This window comes from Ascaphus truei, chromosome 5 (genome assembly GCF_040206685.1).
Source record: "Ascaphus truei isolate aAscTru1 chromosome 5, aAscTru1.hap1, whole genome shotgun sequence".
In the NCBI taxonomy this organism is placed as follows: domain Eukaryota; kingdom Metazoa; phylum Chordata; class Amphibia; order Anura; family Ascaphidae; genus Ascaphus; species Ascaphus truei.
In genome coordinates, this window is record NC_134487.1 from 161,690,949 (window position 1) to 161,715,954 (window position 25,006).

The following is a 25,006-nucleotide window of genomic DNA, read 5'->3' on the forward strand; positions in this document are numbered from 1 at the left end:
ACCTATCTAACCACTTTCAGTATTTTCTTTCCTGGTTTCTTCCCCTTCACTCTCATTTTCTCTTCTCTTCTTTTGGTGAATGTACAGTATACACTTATTTGGCTTTCAGTGTCAACTCTATACTGACAACACCCACATTTATCTCATTCCCTCTTTCCAGTCTTGTGTCTTTAGCATATAGATCAGTGATTTTCAACCGGGGTTCCGTGAGCACCCCTCAGGGGTTCTGCGGCCGCCAGAGGGGGGGGGGGGGTTGAAAAGCTGGGACAACTCTTCCATGCTGACCCAGGCCTGGCGGCACCCCACATAGCAGTGACCCGGTGGCTCTGGAGCTCAGCAGCCTTCCTACCACTGTTCTGGTTGGAGCCAGAAGCCGCCTCAACAGGCGGGTGACAGGAGGGAGAGGAATGATCGGGTAAGAGTGCGCTCTCAGAGAGAGGAATGATCGGGTAAGAGTGTGCTGTCAGAGAGAGGAATGATCGGGTAAGAGTGCGCTGTCAGTGAGAGGAATGATCGGATAAGAGTGCGCTGTCAGAGAGCTGTGTGTGTATCTGTAAGTGAGAGAGTGTCAAGAATACATATATAACACATTCCTGGGTGTCCCTTAATAACCATCAAATAACCAAAAAAGATATGGTGTGGGACTTGGGAATAACATCCAGACATGTCTGTACAATGATCCTGGATCTGTTATACAAAAAACATAATTAAAGATGTGCGAGTATGAGGGTGAGAGTGTGTGTGTGTGGGTGGGTGTGTAAGTGAGAGGGGGAGAGAGAGTGTGTGTGTGTAAGTGAGTGTGTGTGTGTGTGTAAGTGAGAGGGTGAGTGTCTGTGTAAGTGAGGGGGAGGGTGTATGTATAAGTGAGTGTTTGCGTAAGTGAGAGGGGGAGTGTGTTTGTGTGTGTGCTCGCGCACGCAAGGGGAAGAGTGTGAGGGGGAGCGTAAGGGGGGAGAGACACGAGAGACGGGGCGAGGGTTGGGGTTCCACAGAATTTCACAATCGAATTCTGGGGTTCCCTAACCAAAGAAAGGTTGAAACCCACTGCTCTAGATGTTTCACTTCCACCCGAAGCTTAACAAATCCAAAACAGAAGTCCTAATCTTTATTCTTTCAACTGTTATCCCTACATGCAAACTCGCCCTAACTGTAAATAACTCCACAATCTTCTCAACACCCCAAACCTACTTCCTAGGGCTCATATATGACTACACCCTTCTACTTCACATCCTATCCCTTACTAAGTTCTGTTGACTCTACCTATAGTACAAAATATTGGTAGAATACATAATTTCCTTATTCAAAACTCAACCAAAATGTGTATTCGCTCACTTATGTCCCTTTATGACTACTGCAATCTCCTCCTACTGCACTTGGCATTTCAAAATGATGCGGCCAGACATTACTCCCTGCTCAGTATTTGGTGCTCCACTATGCAAATACCGACACTGGCTCCTTATATCATGTAGAGTTATATGTAAAATCCCAGCTCTGACATACAAACCACCCCCCCCAATGCTGCCCTCCTTACATCTCAGCCCTCGTCTCCAAATACTCCCCTGAATGCCCCCTCCATTCTGCCCATGACATATGCCTCTCCTCCAATCTCACAACCTCCTCTCACTCCCGCCTAGAAGACTTCCTCTGTGCTGCAGTCTCTCTCTGGTATTCCCTGCACCTCACCATTAGACTTTCTGCTTCAGAATTGTAAAAGCTCCCTGGAAACTCACCTCAGAATCCCATTTGACACACCACGGATATCCACCCCCACTCCCTGTCCAAACCCCATCTGAGACATATTCGGGCTCACAATGAGCAGCCACTTATACCTTTTCTTTCCACTGTGCTTCTACAGTAATTCCTTCTAAATTGTAAGCTCTCGTGAATAGGGCCCTCAGTACTTATTGTTTTGGTCGGCGTTCATTTGTTCTTACTTTGTATGTCATTAACCCACTGTACCACTCTGCAAATAATAATAATAAAAAAATTATAATAATATTACCTTGGCTTTAGTGTGAGGCTGCTACATAAATCTCTATGCTGAGAGCAGTGTGTTTCAGGCCCCGCTGGCAGCCAAGGGGTTAATTAACAAAGCAAATCAGGCGACTGTGTGAATGTAAGACAAGCAGGTTATGAAAGTCTTCACGTACCCATCTCTTTGAAGTCCATGTTAACAAGTTCCAACCAGCACGTATCAACCTCATCCAGGTCATAACGGCAGGATCCCTGCGGCGTGGTCTGGAAGCCCCCTGGACACTTTATACCAGGTAATGAGTCGTGCGTAATCAGCAGGGAACAATCCTCAAACGCATGTACCAACCTAAGGAAGAGAGATAAGCAATGAATGTTTCAAGTTCTCCTATTCATGATCACGGTTATGGGCCGCAGGTAAGGATTTAGATAACACTATAAGGCCTCGGACACGCTTACCGCTGGCGTGCTGAGGCGCGCTGAGGCTCAGGGAAAGCGAGTGCTTTCCCTGGCCTTGCGGTTGCTTACCGCTAGTGCTCTCAGCAGGCCGTCAAGGGGCGGTCCGGGGGCGGGTGCGTCACTGCCCGGGGGCGGGCCAGTGACGTCACGGAGCTGGTTCGTCCTCATTGGGCGAACCGCTCATGTGACCGGCCTGTCTCGCCGGCAAGCGGGGGAATTTTAAATTCCCCTAAGACCTGCGCTTCCGCAAGCACGCGGAAGCGCAGGTGAGCCCCTACTAAAGCCGCTCTAATTGTGGCTGTAGGGGCTCAGTGCTGAGCGGGAGCGCGCGTCAGCGCACTTCCGCCAGCAAGCAAGGACATGGCCGAGGCCTAACACTATAACAGTATATAAAGTTGAAGTTCCTGATTAGCTATGTATGTATGTATGTATATATATATATATATAACACTTAGATACATATGTATGTATATCTTTATTTGTATAGCGCTCACAGTGTACTCAGCGCTTTCAAAGGAGACAATACAATATAGAGAATTACAAACAAAATTAGAGAATATGAAGGGAGAGCTCTGCCCCGAAGAGCTTACAATCAAAATGGTAATTTGGGAGACATAGTGCGGTAGATGGCAGTGCTTGGCCACAATGGTTGGTAAGAGCGACTGTGGGTGTGGGACAGTAGCCACGAGTCTAGGCTATTAAAATGCTTCAAAATATCATAGATATACTAAACATATCTATATAGAGAATTAGGACTGCATATGTGTGTATAGACACATATATACAGACATTAAAGAAAAAGAGCATTTCACTATATTGCCAAGATACATCAAACGCCGCTAAAACGGGGTTGATATCACAGCCGGAAAAACAAAAAAAAATAAACACCTCTTATAATCACAATTTTATCACTGAAGTCATCAAGATTGTAGTAATAATTTACTGGGTGCAATATTTTACTTACATAACGAGAGGTTAACTCATTAATACCTACATCATGATCGTATTGCTAATATTTCTACCTTGGGATTTTGTAATATCAATTATTACAGCACAATATGATAGAAATAACATGAACCCGTTTGATGCCAGTGGCTACCAAGGTAGACACACACACAGTCTTTTGTTGTATACCAGAACAGCACAGGCATCAAATAATAACATTTAACTACCCCTCTTGACTACCTTAATGGCTAGTAAAGCTTTAGTAACCACTAATCAAGGGGTTAACCCAGTGGTTCCAAAACTTTTTCGGTTCAAGGCTTCCAAAGGCGATCAGAATTTTTCCACGGCGCCCAAAGTGAAAACAAAGTTGTATATACATACCTAACATCTCTGACACTCTCTCTCTGTGACTCTCTCTCTCTCTCTGACTCTCTCTCTCTCACTGACTCTCTCTCTGACACACACTCTCAGACACTCTCTCTCTCTCTTTCTCAGACACACACTCACACACACTGATACAAACACACCCACACCCACACACTGACACACACACACACACATACACACACACACACACACACACACACACACACACACACACACTGATACACACACACACACTGATACACACACACACACACACACACACTGATACACACACACACTGATACACACACACACACACACACACACACACACACACACACACTGATACACACTGATACACACACACACACACACACAGAAATACACACAGTGGAGAGCAGAGGTAGCGACGGATGTTAGTGACTGGGGGGAGGGGGGGAAGGGAAAAGGGAGGAAAAGCAGGCGATCCGTGCAGGCGGCTCCCCGCCTCCCCCTGCACCCACCGCCCGCCAGCCAGCGGCAGCGACCGCTCACCACCACTGTTCGCCACCACATCAATGGGACGTGGGGAAGGGGGTGCCAGGACAGGCAAATGTACAACTCTTCCCCCCCTCCCCCCGGCGGGCACCCCCGCTACCACCCCTGGCTGGGACCCGGGGCAGAAGGGGGGGACGGGACACCGCGCAGCAACCAGCAGACAGAGGAGCCAGGAGCGGGAAGACAGACACACACACTCACCGTGTGCTCTACACAAAGCGGAAGCCCCGCCCCCGGCTTCCTCTGACATGCAGCCAATCCCCTGCGGCCCGGTCGGCATTAAGGAGGGTTGGTGGGGAGGGATAATTGGAGGGATGGTGGGGAGGGATAATAGCGGCGCCCCTCTAGGCAAGCCACGGCGCACCAGGGCGCCGCGGCGCACAGATTGGGAACCACTGGGTTAACCCTTACTACCAACCCCATAACCACTTTCCTGGGGGCAACTACTCCCATCCTCCCTCCCACATCCATCAACAAACCTAGTCCCCCCCACCCCCCTCGACTAATGGCCAATAGCCCTAATAACCAATATATTATGTACAAATACATTAAAAAAAAATCTAATAAATGAATGCATATAAAACATAAACCCATTGATTGGCCCTCTCAAAGGGAGACTAGATAGCCACATTTGCAATCAATAGGAACTTGTAATGAAAATTACTTATCCCACCATGGATTAAGGCCGTGGAACTAATCAAATAAAAGGCTAATGCACAACCATAAAATAGAAAAATTATAAATATAATCCAAGGCCAAACCCACATAAAAATAATTTCATGGGCAGTAAAAAATTAAACAAGCAAAAAAAAAAAAATCAAACGAAACAATTCAGGGCTGAGGACAAAAAAAAGGAAAACACCATAAAAAAAACAACAACTCCTATTGCCTATTTGTAATCCAAAGGCATCCGTGGTGTACGAAGTTAGATCCTCAAATTGCCCCGATGCCTTTGATTTTCAGTTGCTTTAAAGTCTTCATCTGTAAGTATTTAGAGCTTTAAATGTTCTTTACCTTTTTTTTCTTTAAAGCAGTCTTCAGCCTTCTTCTTTAATATTCAGCCAATGGATGTGTGATTGGTTGAATATCCATCCCTATCCATGAATATCCATCTATCCCTTTAACAATACTTTGCAAATTTTGGTTGGGTGTACAAAATTAGTGATGTAATGTTAAATGGAGGTAAGCACATGAAAATTCAACAATTCAGATGGCTTGAATTTCAATGGGAATCCCTCTCCTTAAGATGACATCATAGATTTTGACAAGCCAAAATGATTGATGTCATCAAAAAGCAGGGGAATCACATGGTACATCAACCAACCAGAGGTTAATGTACCATGCAACCCCATAACAAGTCTTCTGCGACGGCCCAGGCTGCTAACTAAGGCTGCGCTGATAGTGCCGGCGACCAAGCCGTCGCGTTTACTATAAGCGCACACGACGGTGGCAATACATTTGTTTTGCCGCGACATCGCGTCGCCGGCACTATAAGCGCAGTCTAAGCCTTGGGGCCTCCTAGAAGAACAGAACGTAGTCAAGGGGCCACATCCGGTGGCTGAAGATTAAAGAACACTGAAGATAAAGAAATACTTATAGATGAAGACTCTTCAAGCAACTGAGAATCGAGGGCTTCGGGGCAAGTTGAGGATCCAACGTCGAACACCACAAATGGCTTTTTGGATTACAAACAAGCAACCGGGAATGGATTTATTTTAATTGGTGTTTATTTTTCGGGGGCCATCGAGCCTGGACTGTTTGGGTTTCTATTGTTTTGCTTGTTTATTTTTTTACTGGCCATTTGGCCTTGGAATTTTGTTATGTTTTTATTTTTTTGTGGCCATGTGAGACTTGGATTTTTATATGTTTTTTTTTTATGGTTCAGCATCAGGTCTTTTATTTAATTAGTTCCGGGGGCTTCCAACCGGAAGATGAAAATGGCCTTCATCAAAGGTGGGGTAAGAAATCATTGAAGGGCCTAGGTAGCCACAGTGACAATCAATGGGTTTATGTTTTAAATGTATTATTTTATTAGGTTAAGTTTTTAAAAATGTATTTGTAATGTACTGATTTTTTAATACAGGTATTTTTTCTGACCCTTTAATGGCAAAAAGTCCTATTAGCCACAGGTAGCCAAGGGAGGTAGTTAGTGTAGTTTCATATTAATATTAACCCCTTTGTAGCCCATAGTGGTCAGCAACCACTTGGTTGTACTACTTGTCTATGTGAATAATAACCAAGATATTGGCCATTATATACATAGGCAAGATAGGGCGAATGCCAGCCTGGAGAAGGTAACCCCCAAAAAACCCCAGTATTTGTTGGTGCTAGTTTGGTTCCGATAAATATCAGGACTTGATGACTACCATCAACATGACAACATTTGCAGTATTTAGTCATTCTGATGCCGCTCCTGATATTTTTATTGGCCATGGTAAAAAAAAACTGCGTTATTTTTAGTGTCATAAAAATAACAACTTTTCCCCCCATTATCGTAGCTTGATGTATTTATTCAGGCCTATGAGTCCTGAGTGAAGGATTGCTATTATTTGTCTGCTTTGTTCCAGAGAAGAAATGTTTAAAACAATATTCTTTTTGTTTGTGTCTATGAATAGAACAATTAAATATACTGAAAATACAAAAACCACACTTTCATCTGTGCCATTTTCCATCAAAACTAGTTTTAGTCAAAGAAAACTAGTAGCAGCCATAGAGTGATTAATGAATAGCGGCCCTCAAAGAAATGTAATACATAAATATTTCTACAAAGTAGAAAACTAATGCAAATATGTGGTCAGATTGAAAATGAAAATTATAGACAGTTTATAGTGCAATAAATAAACTAGCTACTGCAGAAAGGACTGCCTCTTTAAATGTGCCTTATCACTTATTCATGACGGAAATGCAAATTTATTAAAAATAATCATCAAAACTACAACAGAGCAGATGGAAGATATGGACACTTTTCATACAAGACTAAACAAATGATCTATTATGTAAAGCATAGGCAAAGTCACTCAAACACTAATAAAATTCAACAACATTTCACTTACTGCCCCAACATAGAAGCAGCATATAAAATACAAGCTCATAATACTCTGTTGCCAATCTACCAATGTTTAACTGTTCTGTGGATTTTACACAATCTGTAAAAAATAAAAATCTGAATGTATTAGTGGATAGCATAACATTCAATTAAATTAAACATGGAAGCCCACAGAGACTTTTTGTAGTCAGTGTATTACCGCAGCTATATTAAACACAGCAGTCATAAATTAAGAAGCAAATATCCCTATGTACTGTATGTAGTGACAAAATGTTTTTTTACCCAATTGGGTTAAAGCTTCAAAATACTCTATATTGTCTGCTTTAGATGAGATTTCGCAAGGGCAGTGATTTAAAACAGGGGGTTCATGAGGTGGTAGGGGGGGTGTTCCTCCCCCCCGGTGCTCATCCCCCCCCTCTGCACGCTCATTTCTTTCCCCCCTGGCACTCATTCCCCCCCTCCTCCCCCGGCGCTAATTCCCACCCCCCCGGTCTCCGGTGCTCATTTACCCCCCCCCCCATCCCGGTCCAGCCGCCAACCTATCAGAAAAAGCACAAATCCACAGACAAACATCCTGACAAACATTTCAGTTTTATATATAGATGGTGGATCCCATTCAGTATAGGGAGTTCCTGAGCCCGTGTGGGGACTGTAAGGCTCCTTTTATTTTTCATCATACTGTATCTTTCATGAAAATGTTTGCAATTATAGGTCTGTCGCAGTACATCGGTGATGGCCTGATGACCACATCAAGTTCATAGTTACAAAATGGTGTTTAGTGAAGAAGATAAGCACGTTATAGTGCTTGAGACAGAGACAGAGTAGAATTGTGGTCCAAAACGCTTAAATAAAATGTTTCCTGATAAAGGATGGTCGCTAGGACTGAAAAAACTTATTTGCATCGTTATTAAAGAGTGGGAGCAGCTGGATCAAGGCGCTATCGATTATGCAATCAGACAGTGGCGTTCTTGTCTTTGGGCATGTGTATTTCAGTAGGAGGACATTTTAAACATACACTTTGAACTCAAACTTTATAGTAATTTTAATGTTTCAGATGAGATTACAACAGTTTAAGACATTGACGAGCTACGAAGGAAAAACTGCTATTTTTCGTTTAATACACATGAACCGACCACAGTGTCTCTGGTACTTGTTGACATAATACATTGGCATAATTTTACTTAAGATCAGTTGATTGTCTATGTTGTGCTTCTTATATAGTGTTAAACTACATAATAGACCTACAATTGTGCTCATTTTCATGGGGATTGAGAGAGAAATATATAAAATGATGTGTCTGGGAGAATAGTCAAACTGCCACTTATTAAATATTGATACATTTCCTGATGAGAAAGCTAAATTACGCAAAGAAAATTCATCTATTCTTAATAAACTTTTGTATGAAAATTCATTAATTGTTAATGGACTGCTGTTTGTCATTCACTCTGCACAGTTTGGGAAAGTGGTCCACTACAGCGAGATGAGCAGGTGCATACAATCACTGTAGGAAAATGTAAAGAAAATGTAATATTGGCGTGTGCTCACATTTGATGGCAGTGAAGATGTTCTGACATAATAGTAATCAGTAATAATAAATAGTACCAGAAAACCCTTTATCCCAGTGCTGCTAGAGAAGCCTGCGACACATTCTCTGGCAGCAGAGGGGTTCATCTTTTGGTGTCAGAATGTCTAGCTGCAGCTTGCAATGAATATTCTGGCTCCAGCACCATGTGATTGCACCTGAACCAATCACAAAGCCTGATCCTTCCACCCTTTGCCAACAAGAGCAGTGATGATCCCTGGGCATAAGCAAAACCGTATGAGGTTCAGGGAATGTCCTAACGACCATACACCAGCTATGGTGCCAGTCTATGTATGTAATAAGGGCATTGTAAGGATTAAGCAGCATTAGGATGAATAGACCACAAAGTGTGGTCCAGCACCAAAGGTGTGTAAGGGCATAGCCCTGCTTAATAAACATAGGCCAGGGTGTGTAAAACCTTAAACCATCTCACGTAAGGCTGAGCTTATAGTGCCTGGCGACGGCGATGCGACGGCGATGCCGCGCCAAAACAAATACATTTAATCCGTCGCATGCGCTTATTTATTTATTTATAAAATATTTTACCAGGAAGTAATACATTGAGAGTTACCTCTCGTTTTCAAGTATGTCCTGGGCACAGAGTTAAGACAAATAATACATGGTTACCAATACAGTTACATAAATGAACAGGGTATACATTATATACAAGACATTGCGTGCACAGTTAAAGAAAATATATATTATGGGCGTATGAAACAGTTACAGACCAGATTAAAATGTGAGACAGCCTTAGATTTGAAAGAACTTAAACTGGTGGAGGATGTGAGAGTCTATGGTAGGTTGTTCCAGTTTTGGGGTGCACGGTAAGAGAAGGAGGAACGGCTGGATACTTTGTTGAGCCTTGGGACCATGAACAGTCTTTTGGAGTCTGATCTCAGGTGATAAGTGCTGCATGTGGTAGGGGTGAGGAGCTTGTTTAGATAGACGGGTTGCTTGCCCATAAAGAATTTAGAGGAAAGACAGGAAAGGTAATTGCCATGGCGACGCAAGAAGGAAGCCGCCGGAGTCACGGGTAAGTATGGTTTACAGAGGCCCTGCAGCTCCCCTGGCACTTAATTTAAGTGCCTTCAGGAAGTGCGCGGGCCTCTGTAAACCCCGCGCCCCCCACCGGCAGTCTCGCGCCCCCCCTGGGGGTCGCGCCCCACAGTTTGCGCACAGCTGTTTTAGACTACATGGAAGCATATCACTATCAGCAAAACATTTAGGGGCTGATTCCATAGATGCCGAAGAGGACGATCGGGCCATTTTCGGCTGAAATCTCCCATTGAAGTGAATGGGTTTTTTTTCCCAAACATGGCCCGGTCGGTCACTTTGGCACATATAGAAGCAGCCGTAGTGGTACTCGGGTAATTGTGCCAAATATGAACCAGAACAACAGATAAATGTCTCACTGTAGACACAACATTTAAGTAATAATCCCAGAAGAACTGGCCAATAATGCCCTGGCTGGAAGAGTTGAAGGCCTGAGGCGAAGCCGAAGGACTTGAACCCAGCCAGGGTATTTATTGGCCAGTAACGACCTGTTCTGAGGGGATTATACTGTAACTATTATAGGCTTTTTTTCCATAAAAGATACACTTTTGTAGTCATATTGATTTTTATCAGCATGATTGTCTACATTCTTATGCTTTTACTGCAAGTTTATTAAAAGGAAATTGTACATACACACAGCCCCCTCTATATACACACGAGCACGCACAAACACACACTGCAGCCCCCCGCTATATACACAAACACACTCTGCAGTCCCCTCTACACACTTTGCAGCTCCACACTGCAGCCCTCCTCCACCCTCTACACTCACAACACACACACACACAGCAGCCCCCTCTACACCCACAAACTCACACTGCACCCCCCTGTAAACCCACAAAAGTGCACACACACACCAAAACACACTCTGCAGCCCTCCTCCACTCTCTACACCCCCTCCACACACACACTGCAGCCCCCTCTTCACCCACAAAATACACACAAACCAAAAAAAAGGCTTTGCCACCTCTAAATCCACAAAACACACACCAGCAGCCCCCTCCCTACACCCACTGCAGCCCCTTGTAAACCCACACACTGCAGACACACACACACACACACACACAAAACTCTCTGCACCCCTCTTCCACCCACAAAACACACACTGAAGACACACACACTGCAGCCCCCCCCCACACTCACAAAACACACACATACACACACAGCAGTCACACACCAACAAAACAGACTCTGCTGCCCCCTCTACAACCACAAAACACACACCAACAGAAAACACACACACACCAATAAAACACTCTGCTGGCCCCCTTTACACAAAATACACAACAGACATACAAACATTTCCCCTCACTCTCCTGTGCTGAACGCTCTTCAGGCATGGTGGGGGAGGAGTCAGTGCCTTGCTGCTGCCTCCTGTCCAATCACCTCCCCTGTCTGAGGGCTGATCTCACTCTTTGTGAATGAGAACTGAAAGCGGATTGGCTGAAAAACTTGGCAGGGATTTCTATAATGCCCGGAATGTAACAGCTTTAGCCAATAATTAAGTAATAACCCCAGAAGAACAGGGCATTACTGGCCAATAATGCCCTGGCTGCAAGAGTTGGACTTTAACCCAGCTAGGGCATTATTGGCCAGTAATGCCCTGTTCTTCGGGGATTATTACTATTATAGGTTGAATGTAGTCTTTTTTTCATAAAAATAGACACCTTTGTTTAGATATATAAATCAGAACTATGCTGATGCACCTGTGTAGGAAAACGAATTAAAGTAGCACATTAGAGGGGAGTTATGTGAGGAGGGGCAGAGAGAGGTGAGGAAGGGGGGGGTGGAGAGAAGAGAGAGAAGTGAGGGGGGGAGAGAAGAGAGAGAGGTGGGGGTGAGAGAGAGAGAGAGGTGAGGGTTGAGAGGAGAGAGATGAGGGGGTGAGAGGAGAGAGAGGTGAAGGAGGAAGGAGAGAAAGGTAGGAGGAGGAGGAGAGAGGTGAGGGTGGGGGTGAAGAGATAGGTGAGGGGGGAAGAGGTGGAGGAGGGGAGAAGAGAGAGAGGGGAGGGAGGGTGAGGGATGGGGGGGAGCGAGGTGAGGGGGTTAGAGGGTGAGAATGTGACGTGAGGGGGTGGGAGGAGAAAGAGAGACAAGGGGAGAGAGGTGAGTGGGGAGAGGAGAGAGAGGTGAGTGGGGGGAGGTGAGATAGGTGAGTGGGGGGAGGAGAGAGAGGTGAGTGGGGGGGGGGAAGAAAAGAGAGAGGTGAGGGGGTAGGAGAGAGAGGTGAGGGGGGGGAGGAGAGAGAGGTGAGGGGCGGGGGGAATGAAGGGTGGGAGTTGAAGAAAGAGAGGGGGGAGGAGAGAGGGGGGAGAAGGGGAGAGAGAGGGGAGAGGGTAGGGGGAAGAGAGATGCGGGAAGGGATATGGGGCAAAAGTGGGGGTATGGGGGGGAGAGGTGGGTCAATGGGAGATGGAGAAGAGAAGCGGTGGGGGGGGGGGGCAGTGATTTTAACTAGAAACTAAATAAAAGCCAAATAAAAATTACCTTAGGAGAACCTACAGTATACAAATTGTGGAAGAAACATTACTTTGTTGCAAGTAACAAAGTTACTATTTGGGACCCACAGTTTCTGACAGCACTTGCAGCTGTGAGAGAGCCTGCAGCATAGAGCCTGCATACGCTGCCGTGCTGTGAGAGGAGAGGAGCGGAGGTGCTTCAGGAGCTTGGACAGGGAGAGAGGTATTAGTTTTTTTAATTCAAATTCTCAGCGCGCTCCCCCTGCATCTCTGAAAGGTGAATTGGCAAGTTGCCAAAAAATGCCGGCCATCACTGAATGAATAATGCCCGGAATTCTAACCAATCAGAAAGCAGGGATTTCAGTAATGCCTGGAATTTTACAGCTTTAGCCTATAATAAAAGGTAATCACTTCTAATAAGGAACGTCATCCTTCTAGTCATGAGATTTACGGTACTGTTGCATGTACTGTATGTAAAGCCAATTCCTGCGGTCAACTCCAAGTGGATGTCGCTGGGCGTCCTCTTGAAGTTCAAGTTTACCGCAACAATTGGCTTTACAGACCTGAAGGAAAGACCTCCTTGAAAATCTGGTGATCAGCAGGAAGATGTCCCTAATGATGACTCTGGTACATATACATACTGTAAGTGAGTGCCATGCAATGTTGTGAGTACAGTAAGATATTTCTGTTGTTTTTATTTCACAGCCTGTACAACAACGCCTCATATAAGTAAGTAGATTCAGCACTGCTTGTATCCCAGGTGTCATCTGTGATTTTCCTTAAAGCCATTCATGTATCCTGTGCACATTCTAATTACTCTCCACATAACAAACTATGCTGTTTAGAGAGCAGTTCTAATCACAAACACAAGATCCACATTTCCTTTGTGGCACAAGGCGGAGTCTGAAACCAGCGCTGCAGCATTTGAGCCAGGCCCATGAAACCTAGACATGACCCCATGTCTTAAGTAACTTCTCTTTTGTGCAAACAGACAGATTTTAACCAGGCCCCTAGCAGTAACCAACATATGCCAACAAAGTCATTTATCTGTACAATGCAATACTGTTCAGATCAAAAGCACTCGCTCTGCCACTATTTGTTTCAAATCAAGCCAGATACCGAAAGAAAAATCCCTCCCCCCCCCCCACGTTTAACACAGCTTAAGGGTACCTATTGCTTCTTCATCAACAAGACAATGGATTACAGAGGCAGAGATCACTATCTGTTCAAACATTTCCAGGCTGCTCTTTGTTAATCTCACCTCGTACGGTTGCATTTTGAGAACAGGAATTCCAGCCAAATATAGTATAACAACATTATGAATCAAGTTCAGCAATGCAGATAATCACATTCTAATTTGCATGCAAACGGTCTAAAATAATAACAATTCTGATGATTATGAGTTCTGCCTGACCTTGGCGAAATCACTCTCTCGAAATCCCACTCTCCAAAAATGCAGATTATATGTTTGTGAAAGGTTTAATAGCTGGTAATATATGTGGTTGTCTGGATATAGCTATCTCCTGAATATTTAAGATTATAAAAACAGGAAAGTAAAGGATGTAGGCCCATAATTACGAAGAGGTGCTACACCATATCTTCTGGCGCCGGAGGACTACTTAAACCCCATTTTAATGAAAGAGTCCTAAAGGGCCATATTTACTGTACGAAGCAGTGCTACTCCATAAGAAACCTTCCATTGCCCGAAGACACATTCAAGTCCATTCACTTGTCATATATATATATAGTACTAAAGGGTGATATATACTAAGCCGTGCTGGAAGGTGTCTTATGGCCGGCTACTTAGAAAATATGGCCCAAAATCAAACGATAGTAACAAAAATACATCCTACGATATAGCTAAAAAGAGAGGAAAGAGTAACAGTATAAAGAATAAAAACACCTAACATCATTGTTAAAACATAAAGGCTAATAACAAATGTATTATTGCCCAATAACGTGTGGACAAACTAAGGCATGGGGAGCTTAAGTGACCAGTGTGGGAATTTACTAAGCAGTGCTATTCACAGGAAGGGACCAGAAGGTGTCTCATGGAATAGCACAGCTTCGAGCATATGGGCCTGTATGTCTGTTCTTTGTAAATACCTTTGTCACTTTTTGAAACCACCATAACTTATGTAATTTGCGGTTGTAACCTATTCCAGCTTCACATTGTTAAGCAAGTATAACAACACTGGCGAGACCCAAAAGGTCGAACCATCTGTGTGAGTAGTTTTACTGTGTAACATGGAAAGAAAAAGCTTATAGGGGTCCATGTTAAAATGGATAAGAAGTAGAGAGTGAATGTGCTAATTTGCATGTCATTTCCCAGAATCCCTGGCTGCGGTGGAAGCACTGTATGAGAAGAGATAATAGGGAAAGGCAGGGTTGCACACCTGTCCGAGACATGTGAATCTACCCACAAGTGATATTTTTAGTTACTAAAATTCAATACACTTTCCTTAACTTATTAAAGTAGCAATACTACTCCCCCCCCTTTTTCTTCTTCTTATTTTTATATGTAAAGCATGTGACAACATATAATTCTACATTCTTACATAAACTGGCAATCGTTTGGTGCTCCTGTTATAAATCTGTCAAAATCCTGATTGTGTGCCTAACATAATGGCCACCTTCTGACTCTGTGCTGCAGTCCGTGATATGCGGCAGCTGATATGTAACATTATATTACTAAGTGTAACACATCATTGTTACAGTTTTAATAGACAGTCTGCTGTTTGGAACATAGCAACAGATTTATTTGTGATACTTTGTTGCCAAACGTCAGAGCACAAATAGGTGTCAGAGCCTATTTTAAAAGAGGAAGTGGAAATGACTTTCTCAATGGTTGCTGTAGCAACCAAAGGATAATCAGTACATTAAAAAAATCATTAAAATAGCATTAGGAGTTTAAAAAAAATACAGACAGTATTATCTAATACTATAGAACTGATTTATAAAAAAACAAAAAAAACAACATACGGTATAGGATTTTTCACGTTTGCTGCTTTAAGTGGTGTTGATAAATGAAAGAAAGGTTTTTCCTTTTTAAAGTTTCTCTTTTCTAGCAGTAAATGTGAATATTGCCATATTGAGATAAAAAGTAATCTCGCCATATTCATTAAATAGTTCTCCCAAGACTAATCCGTGTGGAAGGGCTTTTTTCTGCAGGCAGTGATTGCATTTGGTCTTTACCACGTAAGTTATGATGGGTAAAAATGTGAGAGAAAAAAAACCTCCATCACATAGTGTACAGCAAATAAAAATATCACTGGTAAGCACATTTACGTCTCAAACAGGTGTGCAACCCGGCTTTCCCCATTATCTCTTTTGGTCTTTGATATTCTGTGTGATATGTCAATATAATATTCAAATGACCAAGTCTTTGCTCCTTATGCTATACTGTATACACATAGCAAAAAACTTATGATCACTCATAAGACAAACTGGTGCTACTAGAATTGTCCTCAGCAAAACTATCCAGATCAGAAGAGAGTTAGCAACAAGGTGCATAAAAATCAATAAAAACCTCTTGGTACCAGTGTCCCACTCTAATGTCTAAAGAACTATGAGAATAAGGAGTATCAACACCCCACTGCCCGTGTATATGGTGCTCAACAACGGGGAGGGTATATCGTGGTAGGGAGGAATAACAACAGTAAAACCGCAGAATCCCTGAATCAGGGACCCCCGCTAAGTCACTGCAGCCCTCCGCCACAACCTCTTACCCGGTGACACCCACGATATGGCAGTCCTCACCGCAGAGGCCGGGGAGAGTAGATCGAAGGGAGAACTCACTCACTCACTATCTTGACTCGCCGGCGTCTCCGATCAATGATGACGTCAGGGGTCACTGGATCCGGAAGAGGAAACAGCGTGCTCCAGCCCAAGGTAAGGATAATGCAGAGAAGGTTGTAAGGAGGCGGTCACTGCTGCCGCCAGGGAAATGATGTTGCTCACGCTTAGAAATAAATAGTAGGTTTATTCGTGCATGTATAGCAAAAAACAGCCACAGAGAAAAAAACTCTGACGCGTTTCGTCACGTGACGAAACGCGTCAGAGTTTTTTTCTCTGTGGCTGTTTTTTGCTATACATGCACGAATAAACCTACTATTTATTTCTAAGCGTGAGCAACATCATTTCCCTGGCGGCAGCAGTGACCGCCTCCTTACAACCTTCTCTGCATTATACTGTATACACAGAAGGAGTCGTTTGGTTAGTTTTGGCTAACAATCTCTATTGAAGTCTATGGAAAGACCCCGTTGGTGTATATAGAAAAAGGCCCCCTAAAGAAAGAGACAGAGAATCCACAACAATAGTAATCTTGCACCTTTATAAAACTGACCCTCGGTTACCAACTGTATTCACTTAGAGAACCGGGACAAAGACAAATCCGGACAGACGACTATTGTTCTGGAAAGTGCATGCAAATTCATTTTTTCGTAGTGATATTTTTGTACATTCTTATTGAATACGAGAACTCCCTATTTTTATCGCTAAAGACAGTCTTCTGTTTTGGGGCAAAGATGCCCTGCTAATCTCACAGTTTAATAAAAGGGCCCCTAAACCTGTTAACAACGAGTTACATTTAAAACGCAAACAAATACAGTACTGACCGGCTACGTAGCCAGCACTGGGCTGGTCGTGTTTTGTTCCTGAAATATGTACGACATGCAAAAAGTAGGACCACCTGTCTATTTAGACCGGACTTTTATGCTCACAGACGACACAAAAGGACAGCTTTCAATTTGTCTTTCAATGATATGAAATCAAGAGAACAGCAGGCAATTAAGCTCTGTAACAACTATTAAGGGGTGTTAATTGGATGTCACTGAAAACAGTTTAGCAGATTTTCTGTACGCAAACACAGAACCTGTGCATGCGAATGAGGATTGAGGCACTGCGTAGCTAAATGATGGAACAGGACGGCACGTGTTCAGTACATGCCAGTGTCAAACTTCTTCATTGCTCAAGATGTGGTGTTCCAAAAAGTAATGAAAACCCGTTCAGCCATGACAGGGTTAAGCTACATAAACATAAGGCCAACCTAATCCTTATAGATGCTGTTCTTCCAAAGATGTACATGTATATTTGAAAAACATTAAAAACTAAAGCAGCAATATCCTGCAGAAGTCTATATGAGTTTAACTTTTTATTATGCCTGTCTCGTGCTCCCCTAACATGTTTTTTATTTTTTAAACACAAAGAAGGTTATGTGTTCAAAATAATTGTTTTCTCCATCTCCACGGTAAACTCGGACTGCAACGGGCACTTTTTAACCTCTCGGACACGTAATCTTTAAACTGCTCTTATCTCCTGAACAAAGCATCAAATTTGAAAAATAAAAAAACATTCCCTGAAAGGGCAAGAAGACAAAATAAACAGTGATCAGCACTAGTGGCCACATACAACCCTACCCTAGAGGGAATACGAAAAATAATCAAAGATCTGCAACCCATGCTATCAGAGGATGTCACATTAAAAGAAATCTTTCCCAAACCTCCCATTATTACTTTCCGGCAACCACCAAACCTCAAACAGAAATTAGTCAACAGAAAACTTCACAACGAACTTAAAGACACCGATAATGGCACAAAACAGTGCAACAACAAACGCTGCAAACTCTGCAAACATATATGCCAAGATCCCACAACCAGTCACAACCATGGAACACTCAATGTTAAAGGATCATTCTGCTGCACATCCAGGAATATGGTTTATATGATTCAATGCAACAAATGTGACCAAGGATGCTTCATTGGGGAAACCAGCCAAAAACTTCAAGGCAGAATGAATATGCATAGACAATCTATACTCCACCACGAAGAAGGTAGATACTGCTCACCAGTGGGACATCATTTCTCACTACCAGATCATTCCATAAATGATTAAAAAATCTAAATCCTCAATGAAATGTTTAAACGCACCCAAGAACGGAAAACATTTAAACTCAGAATGATTTTGACACCAAAACAAGTGGACTTAATGCGGATATGGGGTTTCTCACACCCTATCATAATTGTTTGTAATGATCCTTGCCTGCCTCTCTTCTTATCCACACCTTCCCCTCCATGCTGCTCCTTGTCACAGTTTTATTACCCTTCCATGTCTTCAAACACTTTCTCACCCTACCTTATCTATAGTACATTTTTTTTGTTTTGTTTGTTTGTTTGTTTTCCCCTGCTCTCCCAAACACTGTTTTAGCCATAGATTGCTTTGTTAATCAGCATTGCCGACCTGAGGAAGAGAGGAGAACTCTCGAAAGCTTGTCCTATGATATAAATTGTTAGTCCAAATAAAAAAGGTATCACCTAATACTGAAGAACTCAACTGGACTAACACGGCTATTTACATTATATATATCTATAAATATATCTATATATATATATACACACATACATACACACATACAGGGCTCGACAAATTATAAAAAATGCTACTCGCCAGACAGAAAGGGGACTCGAGAACAGCACAGACTCGAGAACAGCAGCACAGGAGAACAGCCGGGGAGGAGCGCGCTACATAGGTCTGACCCGGAAGTCTTTACTGACTTCCAGTGTCTGCCGCTGCTACAGCGCAGCTTCTACCCGGCTGTTCTCCTGTGCTGCTCACATGGTGTCAATGCTCTTCTCCTGTTGCCGCTTTCGCCGCCGCCCACCGTCTAACGCCTCTGCTGCCCTGCTCCGCTGACATGGTGGTACTCAGTCATCTTCTCCTGCCGCCAGCTGTCTTCCTCCGGTGCCGCTCCACTCCCTTGGTCTTCAGTCCTCCTCTTCTGCCGCCCCCTCGCCAGCTAATAAAATCAACTCGCCACGGACAAGCGGGTGAGTGCATTTGATGAGCCCTGTATATATGTATGTATTTACATATGTATATATATATAGAGATAGATATATATGTATATATATCTATCTCTATATATATATATATATTTTTAAAACTAAATCAATGTATTGAAAAAGGGAAGATTTCTTAATTAAAAGCTAGGAAGAGCACACAAAACAGTTATTTATACAAGAGTAGATGTGCCTCTAAAGACTTTACTCATAAATTAAGTAATTAAGTCTGTTTTATTCACTTAACAAGCTTCTTTAGTTTTATTTGTCATGCCTGTGCATTACTACAAGGCTGTTAGCAGCTCCCTCCCACATGTTTTGGCTCTCTTAGCCAAATGCCCTCCCAACGGCTAAATCTGCCAGCATCAATCTCTTCCCATTGTTTCCTGCCACGCTGCTTTCTTTCAGAGCTTACCGAAATATCACTCCGAACAATCTCAAACAAGGGGATAAAAAATGGTTGACTTAAAATAATTTTTCACGTAGCTGCAGAACCTAGTGATTGCTGAAAGTAGGACAGTGCTGCCTCAGCTAAGAGATCATAAGCCAAGATGTGACAGCTATTATAGTAATTCAGTTTGAGGGCTATCAGAAGAAGACAAGAAGCAGTAAAAGCCCTGTAATTCCCAGGTTTGAAAGCTAGCAAATAAATTATCTGGTCAATGTGGAATTCAGCTGCCTAGATATGACAAGAAGATTGACAATTATAAGAATATTGTTGCATATCAGAGAACAAAATAAGTGCGAGTGTGTGTAAATCCTCTGGTGGTTTGAATTATCTAATACAGCGCTGTCCATTAGGAATTAAAAGCGAGCCACACTTGTGGTTGTAACCTTTCTATATTAGCCACATTGTCGTGTCAGTCACAATAGGGTCGCGCTCACGAGTCGTGAAGCCCGCTGTGTTGCGACCCCTCTTTCTCTTTTTTACACCCTTCCTGTCTCACACTCCCCCTCTTCCCGCACCTCTCTCCCCATCACACCCACCTCTTTCCCCTTCCCCCAATACACAACTAAGCCTCCCCAATACACATAATAACCGCCCAACACCCCAAACACACATAACCCCCACCCCCGCACCATATATACACATAATCCCCCAACACATATATCGCCCCCTACACCTTAACTGGGGGGAGGCTTCCAATCACGTGGGAAAATGAGGAAGATGGACCAATTTCTGCCGTGCAGAGTAGGTGCTGTGTCACTAGGTGTCGGCCATGCAGCCACCGGGCAGCCGGACCCCCCGCAGCCCTGAGCAGATGTCTCACTTCGCTCCCCCGGTGCCCCCATTTGCCACAATACATTTTCCTATTCGCCACATGTGGCAAGTTTCGAATGTATTGGACACCGTAGATCTAATACTATACTCTTACAGGTCAAACATTAAAGATCTATTTATTCCATTAACATTTTGTTTGTAGGCCCAGAACCCTCACATTTCCCAAATGTAGCTCCTGGACCCAGACATCTGCCATAGTGTTATTCTAAGAACTGCTTTTAACTTTCATCACGTCAAATCTACAATGACTGTATTATTCTTTATTTAGTTAGCCAGAAGCTTCAAACTAGGACTTACTGTAGTAAAAGCAGCATGTGTTGTACACTATGTGATATTTGTTTCATTGTTAGGCTTAACGCCAAACATAACAAAAATAAACTTACAGTAAATGAATTTAAGAAATATATGTTAAAAATAAATACAACTCCACTACTTACCAAATGGCACAGAACCATTAATATTCCCATATTATACAGGCCTTCAGTGCCAAATGCTACACTGTTTCTTGTAGGGTTTACAAACGTGTTTCATGAATCTGCCTTTTGCAAGGGTGGGAAAGAAATTCAAATTAAAAACAGATGATTTAGAAGGATTTGAGATGATTAATCCTTGAACTAATCAAAGGATACTTGTCAGCCTAACTTACAATTTAAACACTGAATTCCCAGCAGAGTTCATGTTTAGACATGGAGTTTTCATAGAGTTGATTTAAGTTGACTAAAACATTTTACAGAATAAGCAATATCGCTTCAAACTCAGGAGTCATGTATATCCAAAGTGTGTGCATGAAAGGCAGGAGACAGGTACACAAGAAGGTAAGAGGAGAAACTCAGTGGAAGGATGCATTATACACTCCATATAATAGGATGTCCCAGATATAGGAACTTATTCTAAATATTCCAACGCAGACTTTTCAACCAACAATCCCTTTTGCAGTCAATTTAGATTTTAGTCCGTAACCGGTCCAAACGGCCGCTTCGGACTATATAGAGATACCCATCTAGCCTGTTAGGTCTTTCTCATGGGTCAACTAAAGTGCTTCAGTCATGAAAGACTGCAATGCAGTGTTCCACATTTGAAGAAACTAAATGAGAAATTCTGAGGCTTCACAACCATAGAAAGGTGTCAACAATATCAAACCGGAACAAAATGCCCCCCCCGCTTGATTAAGATCCTTTAATGCAGAATAGTACATTAATGACACAGTTTGCTTGATACACAGCTCCCACTGAGGCTTATTAACGAAACAGCAGTAGCCATTAGTGATTGTTAAGTTACATAACTGAATAGCTGTTAACGATCACTAACAGGTATCACAGTTTATTGAAAATCCACACGGTCTAAAATGGATTTTCTATAACAACTTCACTAACTGTCTTGGAAATGTATTAATTCTCGTTATGAATGTTGCTTATGGGACAGCCAGCTGCAACAGGTGATGTCCTGAGAAGCATCCAGTTGGTGAAGCTTATAATACGTGTGCTTTGGTGCGTAACATGAAAGATTCATGTTTCGGGGGGGTATCAAAGTTAGTGAGGCAACACCTACTGCTACTTTATGGTTTGAATAGAAATGAAAGCCCTAAAAATTGAACCTATCACAAGGCTGCTCATATTGATATAAGGTACTGTAACTCCATTTTCTCAACACCTATTCTCTCCTAGACCCTCTACAATCTGGCTTCCGCACTGCTCACTCCATGGAAACAGCCCTCACTAAAATAACTGACGACCTCCATGCTGCCAAAGACAGAGGTCATTACACTCTGCTCATATTACTCGACCTCTCTGCAGCATTTGACACCGTGGACCACCCTCTTCTCCTTCACATTCTCCATACTCTTGGTATTCGGAACAAAGCTCTATCCTGGATCTCATCCTACCTCTCCCATCGTACTTTGTGTCTCTTCTGCTAACACCTCCTCCTCTATTGATCTCTCTGTGGGGGTACCCCAGGGCTCTGTCCTGGGACCTCTTCTCTTTTCTCTTTACACACTCTCTCTAGGTGACCTAATAACATATTTTGGGTTTAAATATCACCTCTATGCTGACGACACACAAATATACTTTTCAACACCTGACCTTACACCTGCTGTACAAACCAAAGTTTCTGAATGTCTCTCTGCTATATCATCCTGGATGGCCCTCCGCCGCCTTAAACTCAACATGGCTAAAACAGAGCTCCTCATACTTCCTCCCAAACCTGGCCCTACTACCTCCTTCCACATTACTGTTGGAACTACAATAATTTACCCAGTAGCCCAAGCACGCTGCCTAGGGGTCACACTCGACTCCTCTCTCACATTTGCCCCTCACATTCAAAACATTTCTTAAACCTGTCGCTTTTTCCTCCGCAATATAACAAAGATACGCCCTTTCCTCTGTTGCTCGACTGCTAAAACTCTGACTCAGGCCCTCATTCTCTTCCGTCTTGATTACTGTAACCTCTTGCTGTCCGGCCTTCCTGCCTCTCACCTGTCTCCCCTATCCCCTACAATCTATCCTTAATGCTGCTGCCAGAATCACTCTACTCTTTCCTAGATCTGTCTCAGCATCTACCCTTATGAAATCCCTCTCCTGGCTTCCGATCAAATCCCGCATCTCACACTCCATTCTTCTCCTCACTTTTAAAGCTTTACACTCTTCTGCCCCTCCTTACATCTCAGCCCTAATTTCTCATTATGCACCATCCAGACTCTTGCGTTCTTCTCAAGGATGTCTTCTTTGTACCCCCTTTGTATCTAAAGCCCTCTCCCGCCTTAAACCTTTCTCACTGACTGCCCCACACCTCTGGAATGCCCTTCCCCTCAGTACCCGACTAGCACCCTCTCTATCCACCTTTAAGACCCACCTTAAGACACACTTGCTTAAAGAAGCATGTGAATAGCACTGTGGATATTCTGAACATGATACATAAAGCTTGGCCCCCTGCAGACGCACTTACCAGAACTCCCTCCTACTGTCTCTGTACGTTCTCCCTACCTACCAATTAGACTGTAAGCTCCTCGGGGCAGGGACTCCTCTTCCTTATTGTTACTTTTATGTCTAAAGCACTTATTCCCATGATGTGTTATTTATATTATCTGTTATTTATTTGATTACCACATGTATTACTACTGTGAAGCGCTATGTACACTAATGGCGCTATAATAAAGACATAAAATAAAATACAACTGAACACTGGTACACGAGCACCTGATTTATTCTGGTGCTGTCAAGGCATGCAATAAAAAACACCAAAACGTGTGCAATTCTAATTCGAACCGAAGGCAACTCATTTAAATTAAAAAAAAAAAAAAACATTTTGTATAGCTTGCGGTTCCTAAAATACTTGCAGATAAAGTTACAGGGTATAAATCTCAATCTGGGGAAACAAAATGGCTGTTATATCTGAGTCCAACAGAAAGTTGCAACATATTTGGTTGCAGCTTCATATTGGTGGCCATTTAAATCCCCTTTAAAAAGCAGTTAGTAATGCTGGTAATTACCTCAGCAGCTAGGGGGACCGTGGAGCTGAGAATAGCACAGAATAACTCTGGGAGATTCTCAGTTCTAATCCAGGTACTTAGCTAGAGGGGATTGCTACTTTCATTCTATAGGACTGACACCTTTAAAGAAACAGCCAAGTATAAGTACGATATATTTAAATCCCAGGAGTAGTGATTGTTAATCTTGCTTCATACACTTAGTGCTTAGGATCAGATGCATGATTTCCTTGTCGGAGGTTGTTTGACTCTATAGCATAAGTTCTTAAATGTTTTCACTGACCATATCATTTTTATAATGGTTTGGACGACCACCATACACTTAAAACTGTTCACCCACATGACTGCCTACGTCAGGGGTCCCCAACGCGGTGCTGGGGCACCATGGCAGATGCCAAGCTTTTTGTGGGTGCCCGCGGCCGATGTGCCGCCATCTGCTGTGTGCTGGAAATCGGGCCCAACTTCTGCATCCGCGAGTGGGACCAGCGTGGCACTGGAGGCCTCCCCCAAGTAAGTGTATTGTGTGCGCATGTGCACATTGGTTGGCGCCCACCACTCTCTCCTGAACACTTAAGTGTGCCGCACAGAAAGGTTGGGGACCCCTGATCTATACAGTATGTATAAGTGTAACGTATATGTCAAAACAATACTGGACCTATGTATAATTAACAGCCTTGTAGCACAGATACAATCAGACTGCAGGAGACAGGTGCCTTCAGGGCCGGTTTAACCATTAGGCAAAATAGGCGGCAAGGAGGTGTGTGGGAGAGAGTGCCGGGGAAAGTGGGGCAGAGTGTGTGTCGGGAAGGGTGGGGGAGACATTTTCAGTTGGGAAAAAAAAATCTGAAAGTTAATTGGTTGGGGGAGGAGGGGCAAAAGACTGAAGGTTCGCCTAGGGTGCTGAATACCCTTGCACCGGCCCTGGCGCCTGACCTGAATTATGAAAACGTCATCAGTCTAGTTTATATGCAAAAGTGGTGACATTC

The 25,006-nt window shown here is 43.2% G+C and overlaps 1 protein-coding gene across 4 annotated transcripts in view; it reads right to left on the reverse strand.

The window, feature by feature from the left end:
• The window catches only part of JADE2 (jade family PHD finger 2), a 352,120-nt gene that overhangs the window by 123,222 nt on the left and 203,892 nt on the right, over positions 1-25,006 (reverse strand). For all 4 annotated transcript variants that reach the window (XM_075601153.1, XM_075601154.1, XM_075601157.1 and 1 more), the window contains exon 7: positions 2,151-2,320. In XM_075601153.1, the coding sequence (XP_075457268.1) occupies positions 2,151-2,320 (170 nt within the window). The remainder of the gene's footprint in view (positions 1-2,150; positions 2,321-25,006) is intronic.